This window comes from Taeniopygia guttata, chromosome 3 (assembly GCF_048771995.1).
Source record: "Taeniopygia guttata chromosome 3, bTaeGut7.mat, whole genome shotgun sequence".
Lineage (NCBI taxonomy): Eukaryota > Metazoa > Chordata > Aves > Passeriformes > Estrildidae > Taeniopygia > Taeniopygia guttata.
In genome coordinates, this window is record NC_133027.1 from 60,242,316 (window position 1) to 60,269,333 (window position 27,018).

General features: G+C 41.3%; 1 protein-coding gene and 1 long non-coding RNA gene across 4 annotated transcripts in view; one reads left to right on the forward strand and one right to left on the reverse strand.

Annotated features, from left to right (window-relative positions):
• Nucleotides 1-4,109, reverse strand: part of LOC115494348 (uncharacterized) — a 178,847-nt gene extending 174,738 nt beyond the window's left edge. For both annotated transcript variants that reach the window (XR_003959342.4, XR_012055067.1), the window contains exon 1: nucleotides 3,935-4,109. This is a non-coding gene — a long non-coding RNA (uncharacterized lncRNA). The remainder of the gene's footprint in view (nucleotides 1-3,934) is intronic.
• OPRM1 (opioid receptor mu 1) lies at nucleotides 3,582-26,991 on the forward strand. 2 transcript variants are annotated; one of them, XM_030268041.4, is made up of 4 exons: nucleotides 3,582-4,239; nucleotides 17,773-18,125; nucleotides 19,070-19,590; nucleotides 24,603-26,991. In XM_030268041.4, exons 1-4 carry the CDS (start codon nucleotides 3,920-3,922, stop codon nucleotides 24,639-24,641), a joined length of 1,233 nt encoding a protein of 410 aa, XP_030123901.1. In that variant the 5' UTR covers nucleotides 3,582-3,919; the 3' UTR covers nucleotides 24,642-26,991. The 2 variants fall into 2 exon arrangements, with proteins under 2 accessions (XP_030123901.1, XP_030123902.1); XM_030268042.4 differs by lacking the exon at nucleotides 3,582-4,239 and adding an exon at nucleotides 12,043-12,157.
• The last annotated feature ends 27 nt before the right edge of the window (nucleotides 26,992-27,018 follow it).

Below are 27,018 nucleotides of genomic sequence, written 5' to 3' on the forward strand. Positions count from 1 at the left end.
TTCCTAGAAGTATATAACTGTATTTAAATTATCTATTTGAATCTCCTACATTCGGCAAAAGCCGTTTTATGGCCACATAAATATTTTTCCCTACATTACCATCTGTGAGTGCGCAGACTAGTCAGTCTCTGTGGACAGTGTTTCTCCAACAGGAGCATCCTTTGTGTATGCCTAATGCTGCCTTTCTGGCATATTAGAGAAATCAGTATTTAGAGTGAGATTGACAGAGATTACTCTTAAGTTATATGATCTGTATCTGCACACATGCAGGGAGAGACAGAGACAGCATTAGGTGGGGGAACCTAAATAACTCTCTGCCATGGCTTCTCCAGAAGCCACCAGAGGAACCACCATCCCAAAAAAGACCCATCTCCTCACACAGGAAGGAGCCCCAGGACACAAGGGTGGGTGGGAGAACACCAATAATGCCATCAGAGAAATGAGATCTCTCCCTAGACTGTCCCCAGGCTGTCACAGGGGAGCTTCAGCCCCATGGGCCAAGCACTATAACCAACACCACAGGGGAGCAGTTTCCTGGAGCACCTCCCAGACTGTGGGGTGTCACTGCTAGGGATATGAGACACAATATGGGATTCAGGAGAAGAGTATCTTCGGATTGCACAAAAATGTGTCACAAGATGCTTAAGGGAGAGGGAGATACAGGCTGGAAAAGGGAGGGATACAGCCACTGGGTACACTAAGGCTGCAGTCTTAGGGCCCCTTTGTCCATGTGCAAACAGCTGGGATGCAGGGAGCAGCTACTGGGCAAACTGTCTGATCCAGATCCTCACTGAGGAGAGCCTTATGGTGTACATGTACACATATATATTCCCACTAGGGATTTTCACCCTGAACAACCAGAGGGGAGCAGGGTGAGGCTGTTGGTGCAGTTTGTGTTTCTGTTAGCACTGTTTGTGTCTGTGCTGGTCTGTGGGGCCAGCCTAACCAATGACCAAGAATTGAATTTGCAAAATACCTAAGAGCTAGAAAATTGTAAGATTGTATGAACTGAACTGTTCCCCTTACTATTGTATTAAATTACATCACACACTAACTTCCTCTAAACCCTTATGTCATTAACTACAGTGGTAGTTTTTTGGAACATCTTTCACTCTTCTCATTCAATATGTAGCTCCAACTCAGCAAAAGTAAAACTATTAGTTTGTCAAGGATAGTTGAGAATATAGCTAACTATCAAGGACAGCTAATAACTACAGTCCTTAACAAACTGTCATGAATCTGCTTTGTAGCCTTGCCAGATAAGGAAATTGAAGACTATCGTCCAGGTTGGAAGAGACCTTAAAGATCATCTAGTCCAACCATCAATGTGGTCCAACTGATACCCTTCAGACTTGTTATGCAAACACAGAAACTATCACTTATAGCTACATTTATTAAACTTAGAAGTGACATTTTATTTTCCACAAGGGCAGAAGAACTCAGAGATTATGAAATTAAAAGTATTTATTTTCAACTAATGGATACAGTATTTGCCACTGTGCAGATTGCCCTTATCTGCAGAATCACTGTCACAATCTAGAAAAGAGACACAGGTGATCTGTGAATACAGAAATAATGCAAATGACTGAGACTGCTTCATTTCTATAAAGAAGGAAAAAGCTGAACTACTACCAACAAGAAGTAATTACAGGTCTTCAATTTCACAAACACCCTTTCACCAGAATCTTGGCTACACAATCCTATACTATCTGAAATTGTTTGAAGAAATTATTACAGCCAAAATGACCTTTACCATCTGAAAGCATTATTCTAAGCACTTGTTTCACATTGTCTATGTCCTTCGAAATAAGACTTGTAATAACTTTCCAAAGAGGTGCATCACTCCCCTACCTTGAAATTTTGCTTAATGAGGCCTGTCATAAACAGGCTCAACTCCCAGGGCTTTTTGCCAGCCCTCTCCTCATCCTAAGTTTTCATCTGCACCTGCCAAAAGTTTGATTTATTTAAGCATAATCCTTTTTTTTTGTGTAATCACTTTTCTGTGAGCAGTCATAAAGATGTGTATTATAGCTCAATTTACCTCAGCATCTGTTTTTAAGGATTTTTTAAATGACATTTTAATGTCATTTTTATGTCATTTTTAATGCACAAAAGGGCCTTCTGATAGTGAGGATGACACAAACCTGGCTATGACGCAAAATACGGAATGGATCTCCTGGCAGCCTTGATTTTTGCTCCCCATCTTCCCCATCCTTTCTACAGCCAGACACAGTTGTGTTCAAAGGGTTAAATACTAATTGTGTACTTGTGGCTTACCTTAAACTCTTCTGATGGCTTTGGTGCAGCAAAGGGCAAGCACAGAGAGAGGTTCCCACACTCTGTGCACATACCCAGAGATGAAAGTCTCTGAGAAATGCTCAGTTTTAAAGCCTTGTCCCTCCTGCTCTGTGTATGACTAGACATGTAGGGGATAAAGAAGCAGTGTCTTTGACCACGTAAAATCTCTGAATTCTTGCTTTCATTTGTCCACAGCTATTTCTAGAGACAAAAATATCTCCTATTCTAAAGCTCATCCTAGATGCAACGCTAAATGGGCTCTCTCCTACTCAATGAACGAAGCTGAAAATACTCTGGCCGTGAAGCAATACATGCTATCTACTGAAAGTGCCCATTAATAGCTTACTTGTCCTTCTCCTTCCATTTTCACTTTAGAATGAAAAAAGGAATACAAATTCTCCAGATCTATATCCCTCTCAAAGTCCAGTGATGCCCCTTTCCCGTTCCCTCTTCTTCCTCCCCACAAATTATCAGATATACATCGAAAGAGTGTGTGGTCAATTCCGCTACTGTTACCTGCCCTGAGCAGCACTGGTTCCCCCTGCTTGTGGCACAAGCACATACTTATACTAAAATGCCCAGGATTCTGCATCTTTCTCTTAGGCTGCAACTTGTTTCTTCTCTACTTTTGTCATTACCACTCTTGAAATAGCGGGAGGTGCTCTGCACAGGGTGAGCAGAATAAGTGTGCATCCACAATGAGGCAGTGGGAGCAATCACTGCTACTCTGTCACTTTCCTGTTCACCAGGAGATATTTTTTTCTGCCTTACCAGGGAGCTCTTCTGATTTCATTAGTGAGACAGTAAATGAGCTAAGTCCTAATAATCAGCCATCAGGCAGTCCCGCACCCCTGTACGCATTTGGAACAACTGAACACAAAAAGGTACCGGTGAAAACAAGTGGTGTGTGAACTAAGCACTCAGTAACAATCACACCAACACCCAGGGGAGAACATCCTTGGAGCTCTGAACAGAAGGTCCTCTGAAAATCCTGAGGATCCATGAGATCCGAGTTATTTCTAAAGCACAATTCTGTTCACAACCACCCCTCCGAAAAGTGTTGCCGTAAAGTTCGTCACATTTTATTACAAGGTTCTGTTATCTCTATAATCACTGAGGACATCGTTTTGCCAAGATCCCCGTCTGACTACGATAATCTCTCGCGCATTGATCTCCTCTCTGCACCGGCTTTTATCTCGCCAAGTCAGTCTCCCCCGGTTTTGTCTTTCCGGTGCTCGCCACCGATGCCCGCGGCTCTGGGGAACGAACACGTTAAGCGCTTTGCCTTCAAGTGCCACCTGCAGGGGAAGCGAACACCGCCGGCGCTGCCCCCCGCAGGTGCGCTCCGCTCGCCGCTGGGGGCGGCCGCCACCGCGTCCCGCCGGCCTGGGAGGAGCGGCGGCGGGCAGCGGGCGCGGGAGGCGGCTCCCGCCGCTCCTGCGGACACGGCCCCTCCTCCCGGCCCGCCCCGCCCGCCTCACACATGTGCCCGCACCCAGCGGCAGGGCGCACCGTCGGGGCGGGCGGGTGCCGTCGCCTCGCCGACACCGCGGCAGCAGCGCGGCGCGCCGGGCGTCCCTCGGGCGTGGGGAGCGGGCGGCCGCGCTGACAGCGCTGCGCCATGGCTGTCGCCTACCTGCTGGGCAACGGGTCCGCGCCGCTCCTGGCCGGCGCCCTGGAGGTCCCGTTCGCCGCCAACGCCTCCGCCTGCCGCCCGCCCGGGCCGCCCTGCCCGGCCTGGGGCAACGCCTCGGCGGCGCTGGGCTGGAACCGCTCCGAGCCCTGCGGCGGCGGCAATGGCAGCGCCGGCGGCGGTGGGCCCTGCGCGCCCACGGGCGGCGGCCCCTCTGTGGTTACCGCCATCGCCATCATGGCCCTCTACTCCGTGGTCTGCGTCGTGGGGCTCTTCGGCAACTTCTTGGTCATGTATGTCATCGTCAGGTGAGTGCCGCCCTGCCCTGCCCCGCCCCGCAGCCCGCGGCCACTGCCGTCGGGGCGGAACCCCGCCGCCCGGAGCCGGGATGCGGGACGGTGTCCCGGCGGGGATGCTGCGGTCCCCCTCCGCCGGGCAGCGCGCTGAGGGGTGCGGACGGGCGCCGGCCCCCGCGGTAAAGGGAAGGAGGCTTTTGATAAGGAGCTGGAGCGGGTGACGGGGGAAGAGAAACTTGAGGTGGAGCAGTGAGGGGCGGCCGGGCCGTCAGAAGTCGCTGCGCGTCCGAGGATGTTCTAAGGACCCTCCGATCCGAGCTGCCCACCTCTGCGAGTGGCTCTGGCCAACGGGGCCTGAATCCCGGACCTGTCCCCTAAGGAGCGAGGATTTAAAGAGACTGTAGCCACTGCCTGTGAGCGTGTACGGGTACGTGATTGTACACGGATAGCCGGCACGCATCCACCTGTCTTTCCACCCACCTCTCCCAAATGCACGAACAAAATGTAAATGGCACTGCGGTTAAACGCTTCTCTGTGGCCGTGTTTGGAGATCCTCTACCTCAGATCTAGATGTGTATATTGAAATACATTTATATATGTGTATAGACATACATGCGTATACACGTGTATAAATACGCATGCGGTGATGCGACCGCTTTCTGTAATCCCGGCGTTCCGGCTGTGCTGCGGCACTTCGCAACTTTCTCGCCCGCAAGAGAAAAAGCCCCCAGTGGGGCTGTTACAAATCAGATCACGCGCGATAAATCCATTGCCCGTAAATGAGCGGAAAACGAGTGAGAGGGAGATGAAAAGCGGCTCCCTTGCCGGCCTGGCCGCGGAGCTGGCAGGTGGCTTCCGTGGGGGAACACTGCCACCTCCCGGGAGCGACGGGCTGGGAGCGCGACAGGACGGGCCCGAGTGAGCTCATCTCGCTTCGCGGCTGCTCGTCGTTTCCAAACCAAGCATCCCTTGAGCCCTGGAGAGCTCAGCGGGCGTTTTTAAGGGGGAGATAGTGGTAGCCCAGGAGCGCTCTCCGTTCCTATGGAGGCAGCCCCAGCACTTCCATTTCTCCCCCTCGTCCGGAGCGTCCGTTCTGCCTTTAAGCTCTGCGGGCCCGCAGGAACCGGCGTTGCCTCTTGGCATCCCTGGCGCACCAGCGGCAGCGGGCGTCTTTGTGGCGTGTGGGTGCAGCGCAAGCTGTGCCAGCTGTAGAAAGCTGGGGGTGAGGGTCGCGGTCACGGTGGGGTATTGCAGCAGGATGGAGGATGCGGCACGTGTTAGGTATGTCACTGCAAAGCCTGTGCATCTGGTAGATCCAGTGGGAACACAAGTGATATCCAGCAGTGGTTCAGTCTAGAGCAGTTCAGAAGCCTTGAAGGTTTAACTATGCTTTAGAGGCTGTGTGCGCAGAGCTGGGGAGATTCTCTTCTGTCTTGTGGTTTGTCAGTCTGAAACTCAAGCTGGCTATGTGAGGATACATCTGTATGAGGACACATCTGCAGAAAGGCTTCTGAGTGGGGGCATGACTGCAATCACTGTAGCAGTGTTGAATGCATTCCTCTGGGAGGAAAAGCAGATGCACAGTGTAAGAGAGACAGGATAGCTGTCAGCAGAGAAATATGCTCCAGCTTGTCTCTGGAATTATGTATTTATTATCCTGGGCATAACCCTTACTAGGTTCATATTTCTTACAGTAATTAATTGAATTACACTCGCACCACAAAGCCAAATCTAATAAGGTACTTGTATTTAGATTCCTATCTAAAGAACGGCTCTTTCTCTGAGATGACAGCTTACAAACAAAAGCCAGAAGCAATAGCAGAAAACAAAAATACATTTTCGTTTTACAGAGGAAAACAAAAATTAAGTGGCTTGTCTGAACCATCAGGAATTTTATAGCAAACCCCACATCTCCTTTGCAAGAACAGCTTTTGGTGTGACAGAATTTGTTCCCAATTAACACCACACAGCTGTTTAGCAGTTGGGATGACAAGGAATTTACATGCTAATGGCTAAACAGGATCTGTGGCTTGAGCAACATAAAAATACATTCTCTTTCTGTGCTTCTCTGCACGTGTAGTGTATCTGGTCAGCAATATGGAACTTAGTGATTGCACTTCCTGCTGCAAGCTATACTAGCTTGAAAGTGTTTCAAATTAGAATTTGAGCCTATGAAATGGTGACCCTATGTGTTCGCAGTCATGCCTCCTTTCATCCAACTACTTGTAAGAGCCCAAAATTTCACTGGATTGAATTTGTCACCATATAACATTCCCCTTCATTTGCCTTTCCCATCATGCCTGCTCAGGAAGAACAAAACATTGATCTTTAAATTAATTGTGAGGGAAATTGAGGCTACTAAAAATTAACATTTTTGAATAATATTGGTATCTAGTTTGTCTTGAAAATACTAGGAGTTGGGAGGTAGGTGCTTAGATGTTTGAAACTGTCCTGCTCACCTTTCACCCCAGTGAAAGCAGCAGTGACTTCAGATCAAATATGCTGCATGCTAACATCTCATGCTTGGTTTCTTTGTAATAGTTTAAAATAATTATATCATTCCTATAAACATTATTACTCTTAAAAATTTTCCACATGAGGCAAATCTAGGGGTTTGGAGCCAGAACTGTGCAAGTGCTGGCCTGACAAGGAACTATCATTATCACTTGACAATGCCACCCTGCTATCTCTGCTGGGGCAAACAGAGGTCAGAAAGCAGATATGTCCAAGGAGGAGTTGGAAATGTATTGTGATTATTAATGTGAAAAGAAAGCTCTTTGTGCAAAGCAGACTGACCAAATACATTCCAAGATTTCCAGTTTATACACATTATGTTATAGTTAATGTAGTCTCATCTACCCTCATTCTTCCAGATGGTTCCTGTTCAGCTGAATGTTTTCATCCTTGAATTAATATTTACATGTTTTATATGTAGTGTGTGAGTCTTAACCTCATGTTACTAACACTGAAGTGATTCCTTTCTTAAATATCAAAAAATGCCTTTAAGAGACAACATTAGTAGTTTAATAGGTTTTACTGCTAGCCATGAATTTCCTGTAATCTGAAAAAAAATCTATGGAGAATTTTTATTATCTGTTTTCCTCAAGTGCTTTATGTAAGTGTAAATTACTAATATGAATACAATGTTGCTATGGCTATATCAACAGCAAATGCTACGTCTACCTGCTGTGGAGTACAAGAAGACAGTGTACAATTAGTGCCATGTGGCATTCAATTAATTTACACAGTAATCCAAAGGCCTGTGCAGTTTTCTCATTGAGTTGGTGGGATATTATTCTCACAATTAGAGTGGAAATAAGAATATGTCTTATATGTGATTATGTGATTAAGGTAATATGCTAGAAAGCTGCAATAGATCCTAGATGAAACTCTTAAGCATCACAGGTCTGGAAGAGAGGGATATCTCACAGAGTTCCCAATCCTCCACAATCCAAATGCTCTGGGAGAGCTGTAATTCCACCAACAGCCGCTGAAGTCACTCAGGTTCAGAGTGATTCCTCATTTGTTTTGCTAGAAATGTTTCACATACCATAAACAAAGGGGTCTCAGGTTCTCTGCAGTCCTCCCGAAGAGTTAGGAAATATCTTGTTTCATTGAGTAAATTATCACACTGCTTTAAATAAAAACAAAAAAAAGGCAAACAGGGAAAGAAGTCGAAGAAATCCTCTCTCTGAAATTAAGAGAAATCTTTCTATGTGTCTCAAAACAGCCTCTTAATAGTGTTTTGGAAAAAAAGAGCTGTGGCTGAAGTGTCATCTAATCTGGAAAGACTGTGCAGCACTGAAAACTCTGGTTCAGCTGAGTTTACTCAAAATTCAGACAAATTGTTTTATTAGGTAGAACATTCTTAGGGTTGAAATTTCAGTTGTAGAAATAATTTATATCAGCAGAGGAATAAATACTCTCACACATGTGCACAAAAGTGTGGAGTCTTTTTAGAGAAAAAAAAATCTGTACATTATCTCAAGCTTGAAAGTGGGTGAAGTAAAACAAGTATTTCTAAAAAATAGGTTCTTTGCAAGGTGACATGGTGTTATAGATGCTGTATGTGAGGTGACCTTCAGCATCTTTTGTAGCAGCTGAGATCAGGGGGCTTGGAAACAAAGAATTGCATAAAATTCCTGCTTTTCCTTCCTGTCCACAGCCTCATGAACCTCTCTGCATTTGCACAGCATTGCTTGTGTGAGTGTGTGTCCTGCCTGTTCCACTTACTGCAAAGGCTCCATGCCTGTGCTAAGAGCTGAAAGCCTCAGCAGTCTTATCCAGTCATGTCAATTATGAATTAATAGAGTTTCTCACAGCACCAGCCAGAGAAGACCTGGGGACAGAACTGAGGGAGCAGCAGAGGAGCTGAATTAAATCAGCAGCATAGCAAGGGGGTGACCCTCAGCATCCTGCTAGGCAGAAAGGCAGGTGTCCCTGTTTGCATACTGTTTGTGACAGAGTTTACCAACCTTTGCTAGTGGGTAAATGTTTAACTAGCAAGCAGCTTCCCTCTCTCCCCCAAGATGAAGGAAAGCAGACAGATAAAATTGAATGTATACCTTTGTATTCTTTTTTTTTAAATTATGTTTTTACAGACATGATGAAAATTTGACCAAAAATACATGAGGTTACAACCTGGTGGTAACACCCATCTCACTGAGGAAGCAGAGACACCTGAGGGATGAGTGAGAGCTCTGCAGCCCCAGACTCATTTCCAGATCCTGTGCCTGGCCCTGGTCCCAGTGAACTCCTGCACACAGGACAGCGTGCCAGGCCCAGGTGCACAGACCCTCTGGCCCTGCTAGTGCCTACACCAGGCAGTTCTGGGCAGGAAACAACCCTTCTCACTCAAATTGCCTGTAAAAAGCTGTTTGATCCCACTGTATTTTTCCTGGTAATGGCTCTCATGAAAAAAATAGTGTTAAACACTTCCTCTTTTTTAAAAAAAATTCTTTATAAAAATAATCAAAAGTAACTAACCTTTCAAGGCTTCAGTAAGGGTAGAAAGTACTGTATGCACATATTGCTTACATTACATAATTACTAGTAAGCTAATGACTAATGAGCTATTTAGCTAACATAATTGTGAAGTACTGCTTTATTTCATTTTAATTCACGGTGTTTTCCCAAACCATTGAGCATAACTTTTGCTGAACACCGTGGATAAGCTTTTATAGCTTTTCTAGATCAAAAGGTAATATATTTACAAAAATCTGAAACATAACATGGTGCAAGTCCAAATGTCACAGAACTGTAATTTAGCTTACTAGCCTCTTTTCTAGCCATAGCCAGCAGCTGGTGTTTAGTCACAGAGTGGAAAAAATAGGGGTAAAACTTTGTGAGTATCCTTCTAATAGACTTTTAGACTGGAGAGCTGCAGTTTGCATCAGCATTTATTCAGTAGCTTTTTGTGGACATTTCTAACATGCAGTACTCCCCAAAAAAATGAGGATCAAAAATAAGATTGGAAGAAGGTCACAAAGATTGCCACTACTAAACAAAGCTGCTTCCAAACAAACATGAAGCAGATTTTTTACAAACATTTTTACAGATTCTAACTTGGTTATTTTTAAGCTTAGGTGTTCTAAGATGGTTGTTATAGAGATCTTCATTAACAGATATTTTCAAAAAATTATTTATTTTCATTATGATTCCAAGTGAAAAGTTTTCAATGCTTGATAAATCTCTTCAAAATACAAATCCACTCTTGTAACTATATTTTTTTTTTAAAAATCCAAAAGCAACTATTTTCTGAATTGTTCTTAAGCTGATCTCAAATAAAGCTCTTTTTATAACCATCTGGGTCTTCTTTGGTTTATATCATGAAGTTTGGGTTTGTGGTATTGAAAGTGGGAATATTATAATTATCTTCCAAAGACCTTTAGTCCTTTTTGGAAGTGGGCTTTTAATGATCTTCACTATCAAGGAGTTCCACAGCTTAGTCTAGCTGTGATAAGCATTCTCATTTATCTATTAATGTTAAACACTTCTAAATTTTATTTATATTTCCCTTTGAATTTACATGATGAAAAAAAAGGTAGGGATTATGCACCATAGCTAATCAAATAACTGTGAAGGACATGAAATAGATTTTTTCCACCTTCTTTCTGAGAAGTGTTCAATTATCAGCTATAAAATCTTGTATCTCAGATCAGGAGTAAAACTTCAGAACAAAAACATTTGTGTAAAGTGGAACATCTCCTCCTTGTCGTGTTGTGTGGAGCAGTTCCAGCTGAGTGAAGTCTCTTTTTTAAGGGGAAACAGGGAGCAGCAGTTGTCACAGTGCTAGTCTTCAGCCTGGGATGTGCTGCCCCTATAGAAAAATCATCTAAGGAGCTAATTACCCAAACCACTCTCATAAGATTGTGGTCTTAGGAACTCCCTCAGAGCCACAGCTTCAGACACAATCTCATCCTTGTCATGTAGAGGCTGAGTTCATGATTTCCAGTACTTTTGATTCGGTCTTCTCACATAATACATAGCTGTGCTCCTTCCTCTCATGCCAGCTTCCACCATTGCTTTCTTTCCCCTTCTCCCCACATCATAGGCAAGCATTCCCCCTTGTTTTTTCTCTCTCTAGTTCCTTTGTCTCATCTCTGTCGCTCCTTTCCAGATCACACTCAACAGCTTCACCAGAAGATCCCAGTCTCCTGCATGCCAGAGCCATACCTTGTATAGCCAGTGGTACTTGGGTCTGTACAGTCTGTGTATGGCTGGCCTCCAGCCCCATGCCACCTCCCTGCTACCCTATGACCAGGGGGATTGGTTACCTGCTGTTCCCTACCACACCTTTGCATAATCTCACATTTACTAGCGTTAAAACTGTCTGCAGAGGCTTCCCTGCCAGCTTCCCTGCTGACTAGGGATATTTCATGTGCAGTCCTTATCTCAGGTGATCAGTATACAGATCAGGAGGGGGTACCAGTGCCTGGAAACCAGACAAAGTAGCTGATAACTTGTCCCCTCTAGGAAAGTGTCACCACATTATCTGTTACCAGAGGTATAGTCAGCAGTTTTACTCTCAATCACACTTCCCTGAAGGCAGAGGGGAAAAAGTCAAATTTAATATACTGACAGTTTTCCTTTATATGTCTTCCTAGCAAAGCAAAGCCTTCAACAATAAGCACCTGCTGCTGGATAATGGAAATGTATTGTAGTTAGCCTTTTTAGCACCATTGATTTATTTCAGAGAGGTATGTTACACAATAACCATGAAAGCAGTGACCTTTATTGGAGACCCATATATGCTCAGTCCCAGGCAAACAGAGAGTCAAATAAAAGTGGTTTGACAAACAGGCCAGATTAAGTTCTGAAATAATTGGCAGGTAATTTTCCCCCTGTTCAACTAGGCTGGAAGGGAAGGAAGTGTACCAGCAAATGATTGTTTGGGCACTGAAGGATACTCATTACTGTCATTTGTTTTTTATCATTAAGTAGCTTTTTATGATGTCTGGGAAAGCTTGTTTTATTTTCTCTGTGTAGGGACTAAACTCACTGGCTTAAACTGAGTAGCAGAAAGAAAACTTCTGTATTATGCCTTTCTCACTGGCTTATAAAATCAGGAAGAGCCAGAAAGACAGCAGCAAGTCCTTTTTAGTTCAAAGTCCAACACAGGAAAACAGGATGAGTCAGATGCCCTCACAGCTCCACATAATTTCCCAAAAGACTGGCACTGAAAACTGAAGGTGACTCTGCCTGAAAGAGCACCTTTTTGTTTAGCTCACCCTCTCCTAAAGCTGAGGTATGAGATAAATTCCTGATGGATTCTGAGTACAAGCAAAATGGCCCTGAGCTGGTGTTATTTCCCAGGTGCTCTGCTTGCTTCTCCTGCATCCTGTAAGCAAATACTGCTGGATCTGCACATGCCTTGGCACTGTCCTGATGAGAAGAAGGGATAAGCTGGGAAATCAAAGATGCTAACAAGGTAACCCGAGGGAAGTAAACTTTGGTGACATTCTAGCCAAATCTCATTTGTACTATGGAGGAGAATAAAGTGACAAAACAGTGGGAAAACAAATTGTTAGGGAGAAAAAAGGTAGCAACTGAAGCAACTACAGTCCAGCAGTGCCCTGCCCTGTGCTCAGGCCCGGACTGACCACATATACGCTCAGACTCCTTCAGAAAATGGACAGCCCCTTGCCAGTGAGTGAAGAAAGGAGAGAAAGCTGCTCCAGAACAATGTATGTGAAGTATGATCAAGTAGGTATTAAACCACATGACAAGTCACAGCAGTGCTGTGCTGGGAGTCAGGATGCAGGACTTTAACAGGAGGGAACAGCAACAGCTTCTGTCTTTCTTAAAGGCAGTAAAAGCTTCCTCACTTCCCCATTTCAGCTTTTACCCCCAAACTCGGGATGGGTGCAGGAAGTAAGTGAATGTGATGCAAATTGCACTATTTCATTGTAACCAAGTGTGACTGTATTCAGCTCTATTATAACTGCTTAAGGTTTTCTTTAGTTTTTCAATTTGTTCTTGGTTTGGTTCACTCAGGGCGTACTATGTTAAATTACAGTCTTGTATAAGATCTCTTTAGTAGAATATGCATCAAAAGGATGCAAAGGTTGTTAACCACAAGATGGCACCTCCAATATGAGTGGCCTTACTGCCTAATAACCTGTCAGGGTTGTGCGCAGATTCATGGTGCTTATAGCCAGAGATGAAATTAAATGGCTTAAGGAATAAGCATTCAGAAGTATCCATTAAAATCAAAGACTTAAGTTTTCAAGCTGATTAAATCATGTGCTCACAGACAGGAAGGTTAGACCTTTCCAGAATATATACGACTTCAAAACTTTTAATAGGTTACGGCCTGCCACAGCACATGTCACAGCTGTGGCTGAGATACAGTATGGGTCTTTCACTCTATGGAGACCCATTGCCATGGGAAGAAAAGGATAATCAAATAGATGGATGTCAGTAAAGTCCGTCATTTGAGACCCTTTAGCTCAAAGGTACTTTCCAGAATGTGGCTTGAGAGACTTTATTTCAGTGTTAAATATTAAAACTGAATTGGCAGACAGAAAAAATTTTCCGGGTTTTACAGATTACCTTGAGTATGTCATGACTTTGTTCAAAGCTTTAAGGGGTCAAGAAAAATTGGAAGTACCTGATATCTCAAGAAAACATGCCAAAAAAATCCCTTTTTCCTACTGTTCTTGAGTTGCATATACAAGGTACATCAGAACAGTCATGGGGGAAAAAATAATTTAAATTGATTCAACTAGGCACGCTTAACATGTTTTTAATCTTCCCACCCAAGGCAACCTCAACTAATCTAATGTATGCACATAATGATTCTTCATTTGTTTAACAAGTCATTTATGCAAGAAGAACATGAATTTGACATGCTAACCTAATCTCCAGCATCAAGAAGAGCTTTCTGTAAGGTTGTCTGTATGCAAGACCTAACTGCTGGCTGTGGTTTCTTTCAGCAGCCAAACCATTTTTGAGAGTGACTGTTTTCTGCAATGAATCTCCAGTGATTTTGTCCAGTTTTTCGTGTATTTTCTGCTGAACTTAAACAGTTCTTGAAGTAGTCATTGTCTCCAAATTAGCATTCTGTAGGCAAAACCTTGCATGCCTTTGTGTTGCTGAAAGTAGTTATTACCAGTCTGTCATCGACCAGCCCATTTCCTAAGTGCAAAAGACTTTCTGCTATCCTCCTCATTGATGTTATTCAGAGGAAATTGTTTTAATTAATTTGTAATGTTATGTATTATTCTGAGCTGCATCATTATCATTAATAATAATGATGATAATAATATAGGAATATAACAATAATTTATCTGTATTATTACTATTATTATTATACTCTGTATAACACTGAGCTAAATGTGGACCTCTCTAGCTTCTTTGCACCAGCCTGCTGGTCCAAAGATGCTATAAAGCTGATCTGGTCCAGGAGGGCAGAAGGCTTTGGAGGAGAGGATATCTCAACAATCCACATGGATGTAAACCTCTTGACCAGGGAGCAGTAGGAACATGACTACATTGGTTGCATAGACTACAATAGCAGTATAAAAACTCTGTGAGGCCTAAATAAGATATGATGCAAACTAAAGATTTCATTAAATTTTAAGAAGCTTAAAAGAAGAGACTCTTTAAAAATATTTGGAGATGGTAATTAAACTATTGGAGCGGACAGGCCAGAAACAGGGCCATGGCAGGTGTCTTTGCAGAGAGTCACAAACATGCTCACATCCCTCCTGTTGCATGAGAAGTGGAAGGGAAGGGGCTCCTGGCTCCTGTCCATGGTGCTGTTACACCTGGGAGCTGGAGTGTCTCTGAGGTTAATCTGGTGAAAGTTTTATTTGGTTTACAAACTACAAGTGGCCCGTGGGCAGATAGATGTGGGGTCCATTTCAGGACTTTCTATTAATCTTTAAATGCTAGGAACACGGTGACAGTCTGAGCTGAATCCTCGCTCTTTTCTCCATTGCTTTTTCTTATTCCAAGCAAATCTCAGTTGAGTGGACTTGTACAGCTCAGGTCTTCAAACTTGAAGTCTGCTTTAAAGCTTTGTAGGATTGAAGTTAAAGACAAGGCTGAGCTTTCCCTAAAAAATTAGGCATAAAGTGTATTCTTGCTGTTGTAAACCTGATTTATCATCTACTATTATCAGCAAAACAACAGTTCATTAACAGATATTTTATGATACAAAACCTGCACTGAGGAATTAGGAGGAGTATACTAGTAGGTGCCAGTATTATAATGAGCATAATTAATTTGGATATATAACAAGAGCAGTATTGCACTAAATATTCACAGAAAGCCCCTGATTCATGACATTCTATTAGTCTTTTCATTGCAGAGTTGTAAAATAAAACTAAGGCCACCCAAAGCAAACTTCTGTCTTCATTTGCAACCTTGCTCTTTGTTGTGCAGAATTTAATACACCTGATGTTTTAAACACTGAAATTTCAATGTAATCTAAATACCAGTAAGTTTGAATGAAAGTGTGAAAGCAGTATTTTAAAAGATTGCATTTATAAATTTTGGTATTGCATTATAAATTTTGGTATTACTAAGTCCCTCTCAACTGTAGAAATAGCTTCACATATATATCTGTGTCTGGATAATGGAAATGTTTGTTCTGCTTCAAATAGGCAGACTGATACCTTAGCAAAAAGTATAATAACAGCTAAGATCAAGACTTTGAAAAGCTTCATTTTGATTGACTGTTACATTTCATGCTGTTAAAATTATGTTTAATCAATTGCTTTGGTATTTATTTGTTCATGACAAAAATAATCCTAGGGACACTGATAATCTACTTATTAGAAAAAATACATGTTTTACAAAATGTACCTTGCAGAAATAAGCCCCTTCTAAAAAGTTTAAATAGTCTGTACAGAGAAACGCCCAAATCTCATAGAATTCACTGAAAAGAATATTGTGAATTTCAATAGGCTTTTGTTGATTAGGCAGCAGGTGGAGGTAAATATTTTCTATCACCGTAAGAGCTCTGCTTCTATTCATTGTCAGAACAGCATGATTAGAAGTACAAAGATTACAGAGTACATCAAGCAAAATCCTTCACTAATGGTCTATAGAGGCCATTAAACAAAGCAAGTCCAAGAACTTTTAAAATTAAACTGACAAAATTAGATTGCAAAACTGAAAAATATGCAGCATTTAAGTGGGATAAGGCCCATGCCAGTGAAGAAACTTAATTCTATTTATTCGGAGTGTTTTTCTGTCCATCCTCTCTAATGCTAACCTGAAAGTCATTTACATATTGGTTGATGGTTTGGGCTTTTTTGCTGTGTCAAGCATTCCTTTTAAATCATAATGGCTTTAATTACTGATAAGAAAGCATTGTCGTCAGTATCTGACCATGCTCTCCAGACAAACCTGTCCCAGAATCACGTGTGATGGCAGCAGCACTGAGCAGCATTCCCAAATCTGCTTTCTTGTCCAGCTGTGAAGAAGGCAGGCAACCATCTAAGGTCTGAGCAGGGATCAGCAGCCTGGGTGAGCGCACAGATCCCTCGTCACCTTTGCCTGTTTGTGCAGAGCTGAGAGCCACTGCCCCTCTGGGGCAGATCAGGTGGGAGCAAGCTGGATATGTCTGCTCACAACACAATCAAACCTTCAGGTTAGCTCTGGACACACCTTCAGCTACTCCTGGATATCTCAGACCTTTGGACAGATATTCATAACAAAATATAAATCTTGCTGCTTTCATTCTTATCTGGAAGATTCTTCTTCAAATTGCCTGAGAAATATTTTCTCCTCCCTCCAAACATTTTTTAGAGCTGTAGCTTTTATTGTGTACCTCTCCCACACTGCAGTCCTGTATATTTTTTCCAGTGTCCAGAAGAGAGAGTTGTAGATGATTGCAGCATCTACCTCCCCCTGTGTTAGTTACAAACTTGTTATATAAATGCAGTAAGAAAAGCTTTTACAGGACTTTCAGAATATGAAGTTTATTTACAACTTGAAAGTGTCGTATTCAGATCATACTTTCTGAAGGCAGCAGTCAAGATAGCATTTGTATCTACTTGAAAATCTGTTTTTAAAAAACACCCTTAATTGAAATTAGGATTGTTAGTGCCTTCTCATGCACAGTGCTAAAAATGAGAGAACAGATCCCATACCAATGCCTTCAAATGTTCATCATTAAAGCTTTCTAGGTCCATTCAATATGAAGTCTGCATTTCTGCACAATCTACCAAAGAAAAGTTGCAAATGCACATTTCCTACACAATCCTTTCATTGGGATTTTTTGCAACTGACTCATGTTCTGAAGAGATCTCATTCAGAGAGATAAAACCCACTAAACTGTGTATTTCACATTTTGCTTTCCCTAGCAGGTTCCTTGACAGGTCTTTTGAAAGTAGCTGTTCCTCTTGAAAAGTGTTCTATAAATTGTAAAATGTTTGATCAAACACTCTGCTTATTAGTTTTGCAGAAATAGAAGGAAGTTCCATCAAAAGAGCAAGCCATCTGATCCCCCAAAATCCAAGCAGCCACAGGGCCCAGCAACCTCAGCAGCAATCAGGGCATCATGGCCGGAACATTACTTAAATGGAAACTTTTTTTTGTACCACTGCAAAAGTACAGCATCCACTTAAAAAATGGGTCTCAAGTGCTGCCCATTTGGAATGCCATCATTACTACTTCACAACCTAGAAATTCATTTTCTCTTTCTACAGACCATAGTTATGATATTTGGCATGACATCAGCAGGTACAGAAAATCTATCCATGTAGTACAGTATCTGATCTGTAAGCATACAATTTTTTCAGCTTCTATAATAGTATTTAGCATCTATAATATTATTTCTTCTATGTGTACCTTTTCCTTTTGCACAAGTTAATTTTTTTTTCCTTATACCCTTTAGCTGATGTCTGACTAAACTACCAACATGTAGGTGAATCATAGCATGGTCATTTGGCTGAAAGCAGAAATTGTGATCTTTGACAGTATCTAGCATATTATTTTACAGAATCTTCTTATAGATGATGCACTGAATTCTGTTTTATTTAATAATGTCAGTTGTGGTCATTCACATGCTCTGTCAATTTTTTTTCCTAGGTACACGAAAATGAAGACTGCCACCAACATCTATATTTTCAATCTTGCATTGGCAGATGCCCTAGCAACAAGTACTCTGCCATTCCAGAGTGTGAATTACCTGATGGGAACTTGGCCATTCGGTACCATCCTTTGTAAGATTGTTATATCCATAGACTACTACAACATGTTCACCAGTATCTTCACACTCTGCACCATGAGTGTGGATCGCTACGTGGCTGTTTGCCACCCCGTTAAGGCCCTTGATTTCCGTACCCCCCGAAATGCCAAAATTGTCAATGTCTGCAACTGGATTCTTTCCTCTGCCATTGGCCTGCCAGTTATGTTCATGGCAACTACTAAATACAGGCATGGTAAGTCTGGCTTTCATTCCTAAATTGAATACGCAGCATTTCAACTCCTTTCTGCATTGTTTCACTGTAGTGTAGAGGCATTGAATTAACTTCTGACCACTAACCTGTGTAAAGCAAGTATCAGTGCAAATGAGCCCCTTCAACAGTTTTGCACCTGGCTGTAGCTGACTGGACAAGCAGTGCATGTGATCTGTGTTTTACAACAAGCAGCTCCAGCTCCTTCAATGGGTCCATGCAAGTCTTGCTGTCCCACTTGGTTATTGTAGTGTTTGGAAAATCATCTGTGCCTGCCTGCCTTCTGCTGTGGGGCAGTTCTGCATTGTCCTTCAGCACAGGAGTATCCTGTGCTTTACCCAGGATACTCCCACTGGAAGGCTGGCAGTCATAGATATGCTACACCCTGTCTGGCAGCACATGATACAGAGCAGAAAGCATATTCTGGACCACTGGTGTTCCAAGACCTCCCATAAAGGGACAGTGACAGCATGTCAACATAAATCCAGACCCTCCACAGTGCATAGTTACCAAAGCGTCATGTCGTTCTCTTCTCTGTTGCCCTGAAATGCCCAAACTCTCAGCATATATGGTGGCTTTCTTTTCACCATGTTTTATAGTGGAAGTGAAATTCAGTCAAAGTTTGAGTATGTATGACAGTTCAACTCTTTTCCTTGTTTAGTATACATTAAGTTCCAAGTCATAATATGCAAAAGAGAGCATATTAATTTGGTTTTGTTTTCCTAACTCACGCTTCATGCATGTTTTGCAGCACTCTATCCTGGCAATGTTTGTGCAAATGACAGGTCACAGATTGCTTCATTTTACATATTTACTTAGGTGTAAAGTCTTCATATATTTGCCTGTGATATTAATTAAGGAAAGGTTTAAAGAAAAGCAAATTAAAAGCTGACCTGAATGTTCTTCTCTGTTGTTTTCCTTTTCCTCAGGCTCAATTGACTGCACACTTACATTCTCCCACCCTGCTTGGTACTGGGAGAACCTCCTGAAAATCTGTGTATTTATCTTTGCCTTCATCATGCCGGTCCTGATCATTACGGTGTGTTACGGGCTGATGATTTTACGCCTGAAGAGCGTTCGCATGTTATCCGGCTCCAAAGAGAAGGACAGGAACCTGCGGAGGATCACAAGGATGGTTCTTGTAGTGGTGGCAGTGTTTATTGTCTGCTGGACTCCCATCCACATTTATGTTATCATTAAAGCCCTGGTCAACATCCCAGAAACTACTTTCCAGACTGTCTCCTGGCACTTCTGTATTGCTCTAGGGTATACAAATAGCTGCCTTAATCCAGTCCTTTATGCATTTCTAGATGAGAATTTCAAAAGGTGTTTCAGAGAGTTCTGCATCCCCACTTCCTCAACCATTGAGCAGCAAAACTCCACCCGAGTCCGACAAAACACTCGTGACCATGCTTCCACTGCCAACACTGTGGATAGGACTAACCACCAGGTATGACTAGCAGTGGAGATGTCATCTCTGGATCCAGGCCACCCGCTTGGAGATGACATGTGTTCTGAAGTTACCACTTACACTGATTTGTAGCTTTTGGAAGGTCTGAACACTTTCAAGGTTATATTTGAAACTGGTGTATGCACACACAGAGACCCCAGTCCTGCATGGTGCTAAGTTGTTCTCTTGCCCTGCTTGATGCTCAGAAGCCAAGGGTTCTGAAGGGTACCTTGAGTGACTGGGTCCAGTGTGCATGCATGTGCAAAGCACATAAAACACTGTTTCACTTGCAGGATGTTTGCAACATGTTGAAAAACACAGATTTACCTGTTCATGCTCCTTGTCTGCTGATGGAGACAGGAGTGGGACAGAATACAGATCTCTCTTGCAACAGGGAATAGAAAGAAAAAAAAAAAAACAAAAAACCTGTGCTTGTTCACTTTGCTTGATGTACAGAGAAGGCCTACATGGCCTTGTGTGTCCTGAAAGTCATGCAAGAGATAGACCAAGGCTTGTCTACATGCAGTTCTTGTGTCAGATAATTATGTGGTGAATAAGGTGGAGTTAGATATAGGTAGGTATATATATATGTATATATATATATATGAAGATATATACTCACATGTTAAATACTAATGTGCCATTTTGCCATTTCAGGTATACCAAGAAAATACCTTTTCCATGTAGAAAAAACCTTTAAGAAGTAGGGATTTTATGGCACATCAGATAACAAGAGTTGTTTGTGGTTTTTTTATTCAGCCTATTTTTGCATTGTTTTTGCAAAGAAGCTGTTTTGTACATGTTCAATATCCATGGTCCTGTGACTATGGTTGGTCCTGAGATTTCCCAAGCTTCATCTCTCAGCAAAACAGGAAAGCAAATTTTAGCATTCATTAAAGTAATTCAAGCACATGGCAAGCACTAGAAGAAGTCTGAGTTGTCTCTGTAATTCCTTAAAAATAAGAACAAAAGGCATAAGCTTGGTTCATTCCTTGCCGTATAACCTTTCAGCAATATACTTTGGTTGCTCATGCAACTGTTTCTCACTGCTGCCACTTCAGCCACAAGCTGGCTGCCTCCTCAAGGTGCAGAACTCAGTGGGTTCTTGTGAAAGCAGCTACCTGCCTGACACTCAGCTGCTTCCAGATAGCCCAAATAAGAGTATTCCAGTCTCCAAGGAAACTAAACAGTAATTGCACCACAAAAGAGGAGGGAAGTCTAAAGGGAGAAGGGCTAAAGCGAGAAGCTTTATTAAGCATCAACAATTGGTGTTGTTCACCTGTGTCTGACTCACACATGCCAAACTGTAGCGTGTGAAATTGGCACCTGCTCAGTGTGGTGGTGAAGCAGAACTGCCAGACTTGGCATAGGTGCACATATATATGTATGTGTAATGTATTGTAGTATTTACTAGGTGTAGCAAATTACTACATTCATCTGTTAATAATGCATTTGTAATCCTCAATGGAGTCAATTTTGTGCATGTGTCTGACAGCAAGATTGTATTGTCTAGTACAATTCCAGCTTTCTAGAGTGCAGTATGTATACACCCATTTTCTACATTTAGTTGTATATCTTTATATTACTTCTCAGAGAGCTGTAGCCTTCTAAACTTCTACCCATTGAAAAGATTAATGTGGTACTGCCTAGAGGCTGAGTGAAATAAAATCTGTTTCCCTGAGCACTGAGCAAGCACAGAATAGAAGATGATGTTTCCCAGGGAGATGTTTCAGCCTACACCACCAAGAGAGATAGCCTGCTGGGGCAGGGATGGAGCAAGCAAGTGAAGTGATCTTGAGAGTGGCAATAAGGAGGAAGCTACTCCTGTAGTTGTGGTTAGGGTTTGTTTTTTTTCCTTCAGGGAATAGTGATGAAATAAATTTGTTATGAAGAAATCAAGCATATATAAAGAGAAGGGAAGGAATCTGAAGGGAAGTGGAGGTGAGAGGAAGAATGCTGAGGAGAAAGGGAAACATAAGGAATGAGGTCCAAGTGAGGCAGTAAGGATGGAAACTGCATGATGGAAAAGCAAAGAGCCAATCTGCATGGAACAAAAAAGGTGTATGCAGAGCTAGAAGAAATTGTTTGACTGCTTTGGTAGCTCTTCCTAGCAATTAACCATCAGTTTTCTTTGAAGCCAGGGAGAAGAAGCCAGCACTTGGTAGCTCAGGTCCTCATAGGTGGGTGGACAGGACTTTGCATGTTCAGGTGTTTGAAAGACTCTGGAGTGGCCAACTCCACTTCCCTCACCACCATTCCTGCAGTCCTTGTTTTGGCAGCTGCTGGTGCTGCCATTGGTTTATTTCTGCCAGATGTGCTCCCTGAATGCTGACCTGGACCTTTTCTCTGGAGTTCAGCTCAGCAGCTATTTGGTACAGTCTTTCTCACTCTCCACAATGTCTATAGAATACATTCACAGCAAGCTGTGTTCAAAGCTTAGTATTAATTTAGCTTTTTTCTCCTGCAAACGTTTATGTAAGAGACATTTTTTGAAGTCTGCTTTTATCAGAACGAGAGACAAGATCATTGAACTAATGTACACTAAAAAGTTTCTCTGGAATAGTAACTAAAAATGTAATACCTAATATTTTTATATTATTGTTTTAAACACAAAAGGCCCTAGAGTGAATGCAGCTTTAGCTCTCAGAAAAGAAAAAATAAAATAAACCCCAAGACTGACACCAGTATTTGTTCAGACAGTGAGATTCTATAAATTCTATAGACAGGGTATTCTTTTTACAGGTAAGTGCTTTCTGTAAAAGAAAGTCTAGCTTGTGTATCTATTGATTGAGGTATACTGACAAGGTCTTTTTTGTATAGATAAGGCCTTGGAGAGCAATTAGTATGAATTCTAATTGCAAGGCTGTATAGTACTTGGCACACGTCATTTTTTTTGCCAAATCAGAGTTCTTTTCTCCTGTTAAAAGAGAACTACAAGGCTTAGTCATAAGGCCTAACACTCTTAAAGCATTTAAAAGCATTTAGAATAGACACTCTTAAGTCTTTAAGTTGTTGGGAGGAATTCCACCAGTTCAAAAGCACCAACAGGAAACAACATAAATATTCATCTTATTCTGAGTTAATATAGTGGCCTTGGACCTACTTTGTGGCTCCTTGGCATTACCAAAAAGGTCTAGATTAAGTGTTTATAGTTTTCAGGAGTTTTTATGCAATCTTATAAGTGCATTTGCTTGGAAAAGGAGTGATGTAATCCTGGGGGGAAAAAAGTATTGCAAAGTATTGTCAGAGGAGGGGAATGAAGGACCAAATAGTAGCTTTTGAAAATGGCTGAGGGTTTTTGATGTTGTTGACATTAACTGATTTGTATGAAAATCTTGGCAAGTACATTGAAATGGCTTTTACTTCAGATGCTCAGAGACTCTGCATCAATTTATCTCTGAGATTAGAAGAAGGTTTAATTTTTTGAGTTTAAAATCAATAGTTATTGTTATTTTTCCCTGAAAACTGAGTTTTTGCTAGTATCTATGTGTTAATAACTAAAAATTCTAAACAATTAGGGAACTGGATTATTAATAATCACAGAAATCTGGGAAATTTAATTTGTTTCAGTGGATTAGTTTCTTTGTGACCCATTTTAATAGCTGCTTTTATAGCAGCTTCACCTGAATGTATCCAAGCAACTGAGGAAATTATGTATAGGCACATCTTTGGGACTATTTAGTGTGTAACTCTTCTTTTCAATTTTAGCTTCTGATGCTTTTTTGTCAACTACTGAAATGTCTAAATGCCCTAATGGAAACTGTAAATCCTCCCCATATGCTGAACATGAGGCCTCAGATATGTTCAATAACAAAAGGCTCAGCCCTGAAAGCTTTTGCCTTTACTGCCTGGATTGGCAGCCACATGTAGAAGAGGATATTGGATTCAAGAAAAAGTTTTAAATTTAAAACAAGGAAAAAATTGAAAGCTAGTTTTACTTTGATTAAATGAATTTTCTTACTTCTTAATTTACCTTGTGCTATATGACCACTGTGAACAAATATGGGGAATGCTGGTGATTCCTGTTGCAGAAACATGAGAAAAAACGGGCAGCTTCTTGGCAGAGTCACATCTACCTGTATGAACAGAGAATGGCCTTCCTGTATATTTTTAGAAAATTATTATATCCCCTTTGTGAATTATACTGTATTTCAATTATAACTTTAAAGTACTGATTTCTTAAAAAGCCCATTTCTGGAGAGATATTGACATATATGAAACATTTGTCTAAGTTCAATAGATCTTAAAACTGGGCTTTCTCTCTTAGCTGATATGCGTTGACATGGGCTCTTCGTGAGTCTCCAGGCTCCATCTGTGTCTTCCTACTTTCTGTTCCATAAACCCTTGATTTACAGCATTTTATTTCCCACCCAGTGTCTCAACAGGTTCTGGTACAAAATTTTCTGAGCAAAAAGGGGTTGCAGCCTTTCAGGACTTACCATGCAGCAAGCAGGTTTTCTTGATGGAAACATCTGTAGTGCTACTGTGCCTGCATGCAAGTAGGACTCAGCATGGAGACTGTGGACACACAGGGCTGAGGGATTGTTGGGTTTGTTTGCTGATGTAAGTTCACCTCACACAGAATTTAAACTAGACTGTCAGTGAAAATCTGAAAGTTAGATTCTGTTTTGATATGAGCACAGAATGTATTCAACTAAAGCACTAATTCCCTTGTAACTGCTACAGAAAGAATACAGAAAAGGGAGTGAAATTTTTCCATGCTCATTAAATTCATAGAGCGTTCCACCCTAGAAAGAGAACAACTGGCTTGATATGAAGTATATTCTAATTCAAATTGCAGACTACTAATGTTTCTTTGTGATCATTTCCTCTGTTGCTTCAGACAAAAGCATAGTCTTGCCTTACTTGGGGCTGTGTGCTCAGCTTTATACATGAGAACAGTAGCTGCAAATGAGAAATAAATTTCTCCTGGAAAAACACACACACAGAGTCTTGTTGGTGGGAAGATATCAAGCAATTGTTCATTGTATTTGCAATCTCTTTCCTTTCAGTTGGAACTTCAAGAAGCTGAAACTACTCCACTGCCGTGACAGGGTCTCCTGCTGCATGGCTCTCAGAGCAGTTGCCACTGCCACAGTGAGCTAGTGGGAACATGTAGGATATGCTTTCCCTCAAAAAAATACCACAGAGGAAAGTGCCTGCTTTTCCAGTCTGTCAAAAATTGCTTCTGCAGCACATCTGCATTGCACTTAACAGAAGCATGAAATGTAACAGCGAGCAGAGCCAGGAGACACAGGGGCCTTCCAGGCTCCAATGTTCAAAGCAGTCCTGTTTACCAGGAGCACATACAGTAGTTGAAAACAGAGCTACTGTGCCTGTAGCAGCCTGACATGCTCTTGGTAAGTTACAGTGGTGTTAAAGGAGGTTGGAAACAAAACTTCAAAGGCTAGACAACTGTAGTTTGAAAAATAAGGTGAGCTTTTGAGGATGGAAAATAATGGGATATGAAGTTGTTATACTGTTGGATACACTCTATTTACTCTTAAAGTTTATTTGTAAAGGTGTTTTCTGTGCAGGTTAGTTATGTGCTGAAGTCTCACAAGGTCACATAGAACAACACATTTGTAGTTCAAGAGATCTTCTCCTGCAAGGGTTGCATGTTCTGTAGTTTCAAATGAAATTTTTTTCCAGTGATCCCTTAACAAAAAGAAAACAACAACAACAACAAAACCACCCTCCAAGCTTCATCTTCTGCTTCTATTTCACATAAATGTAAAAAGTACCTTAAAATCAAAACAATGAGCTATCACTTTTTCTAAAAGAGATGAGTAAATGAAAGTATTCTACATTGTTATTGATTGTCAAATTATCCCCAAAATAGCATAGATTAACATAAATTTCTTTGTAAATAAAAATGTAGCTATAAGCCTGTCACAGCTTGCGCAGGCTGATGATGTCTTCTCTTTCAAGTAGTTTCTCAAATTTCAGCTGCTCTGTCAGCAGCATTTTGAATTTGTAAGTAAACAACAGCCCCCATGTGAAGTAATTGGAGCAGTTAATGCATTAGACCTTTTTTTGAAAAAGAAATTTTAAACAACAATTTGCTAGACATCCACTTTTTATTAACCAAACCCACAGTATGTTTGCTTTTCTGATTAACAAAATACAGTCTGCATCTGCATTTTGTATTAGCTGCTAAAACACATTAAGATTTCAGGAAGAAACAATGTGCTGCAGCAAATGCCTTCTTAGCTGTTTTCTAGTATGAAGATTAGAAATACCCATGTAGATAATTTGTGGTGCAATGGCACTTTCTAGACATTGTTTGTTACTTGCTCTGTAAATAAATCATCAGTAGTTAACTGGGGGGAAAATGTACTTTTTGTCTTTTTCTTTCTGCAGCCAAAATGTATTTCTTATTTTCATTGTTAAAGTCTGTGTAACAATAAGGTTATAATGTGAAATTGTTTGTTTCTGCCGTAGACTGCATAATAAAGATTGAAGACCAAATCCTTGCAAGTTGTAAATTAAAGGATTATTGGAGTTTCATCACGGTGTTGCAGCTAAATATGTAGCCTATATATCAGCAGAATATGACGCTAGATATAACAGAAGTGCCTTAATTATTTTATCTTTCTGTTGAAAATTTGACTGTATGGTCATATGAATTTATGTTTAATTTTGAGTTAGTTTAGCTGTATCACCTCATAGCCATCATTAAAGTTTAATCCAGAGTCATCACTATTCTAAGAGGTTTTGGATCTAATTTTTAAACAGCATAAGATAGGCACTCGGAAGAAGTTGATACCTTGTTTTGCACCTCACAGCAGTATTATTTAAATAACAAAACCAACATAGAATACACTAGATTTAAATGGACTAACATCCTATGTCATCATTACTACCTGATGGATTCAGAGTAGTCTGACATGCTCACATACATCAAAAAATTTTAAAATATTGAATGAATATTTGGAAAATCTTAACCAATAGACCAAAAACATGTTTAAGTGAACCTAAGATTTTAGTTTTGCGAGTAGTCAAAAGTCCAGCTTTCACAAAATTTATGTAATTTATTGAAGCCTTTTTTTTTTTCTTTACTTTGCATGAAGCACATAGGCAATATACTGTGACTTGCCAGCAGACAGCCAAATATTTTTAGGGACATTTTCTGTTTCTGCAATCCAACAATTGAGAAACCTGACTGTAAATACGTTAAGCAGTAATAATGTTGTAGCCTTGATAGCTTAAGGATATGAGTAAGTAAATTTTATTAGCAGAGCACTAACAAAAAGTAAGAAAAATGTCTTTTTTTGCCATAAGGCTTGAATGTTAATTGGTAGTGCTTTGCAGTAAGTAGCATATTATTACACAACTTCTGTTATCTGTATTGTAAACCTTTAATAAAAATGCCTGTGTTTCTTGTGGATTTGCACTCAACCCCATTGTCCATGTTTGTGGTGAAAA

Bases quoted from the DNA above. Each gene is read 5' to 3' on its own strand.
- OPRM1 (XM_030268041.4), top strand. From the start codon at position 3,920: ATGGCTGTCGCCTACCTGCTGGGCAACGGGTCCGCGCCGCTCCTGGCC. The intron at 4,240-17,772 runs GTGAGTGCCGCC...TTTTTTTCCTAG, and splicing joins GTCATGTATGTCATCGTCAG to GTACACGAAAATGAAGACTG. The intron at 18,126-19,069 runs GTAAGTCTGGCT...CCTTTTCCTCAG, and splicing joins AACTACTAAATACAGGCATG to GCTCAATTGACTGCACACTT.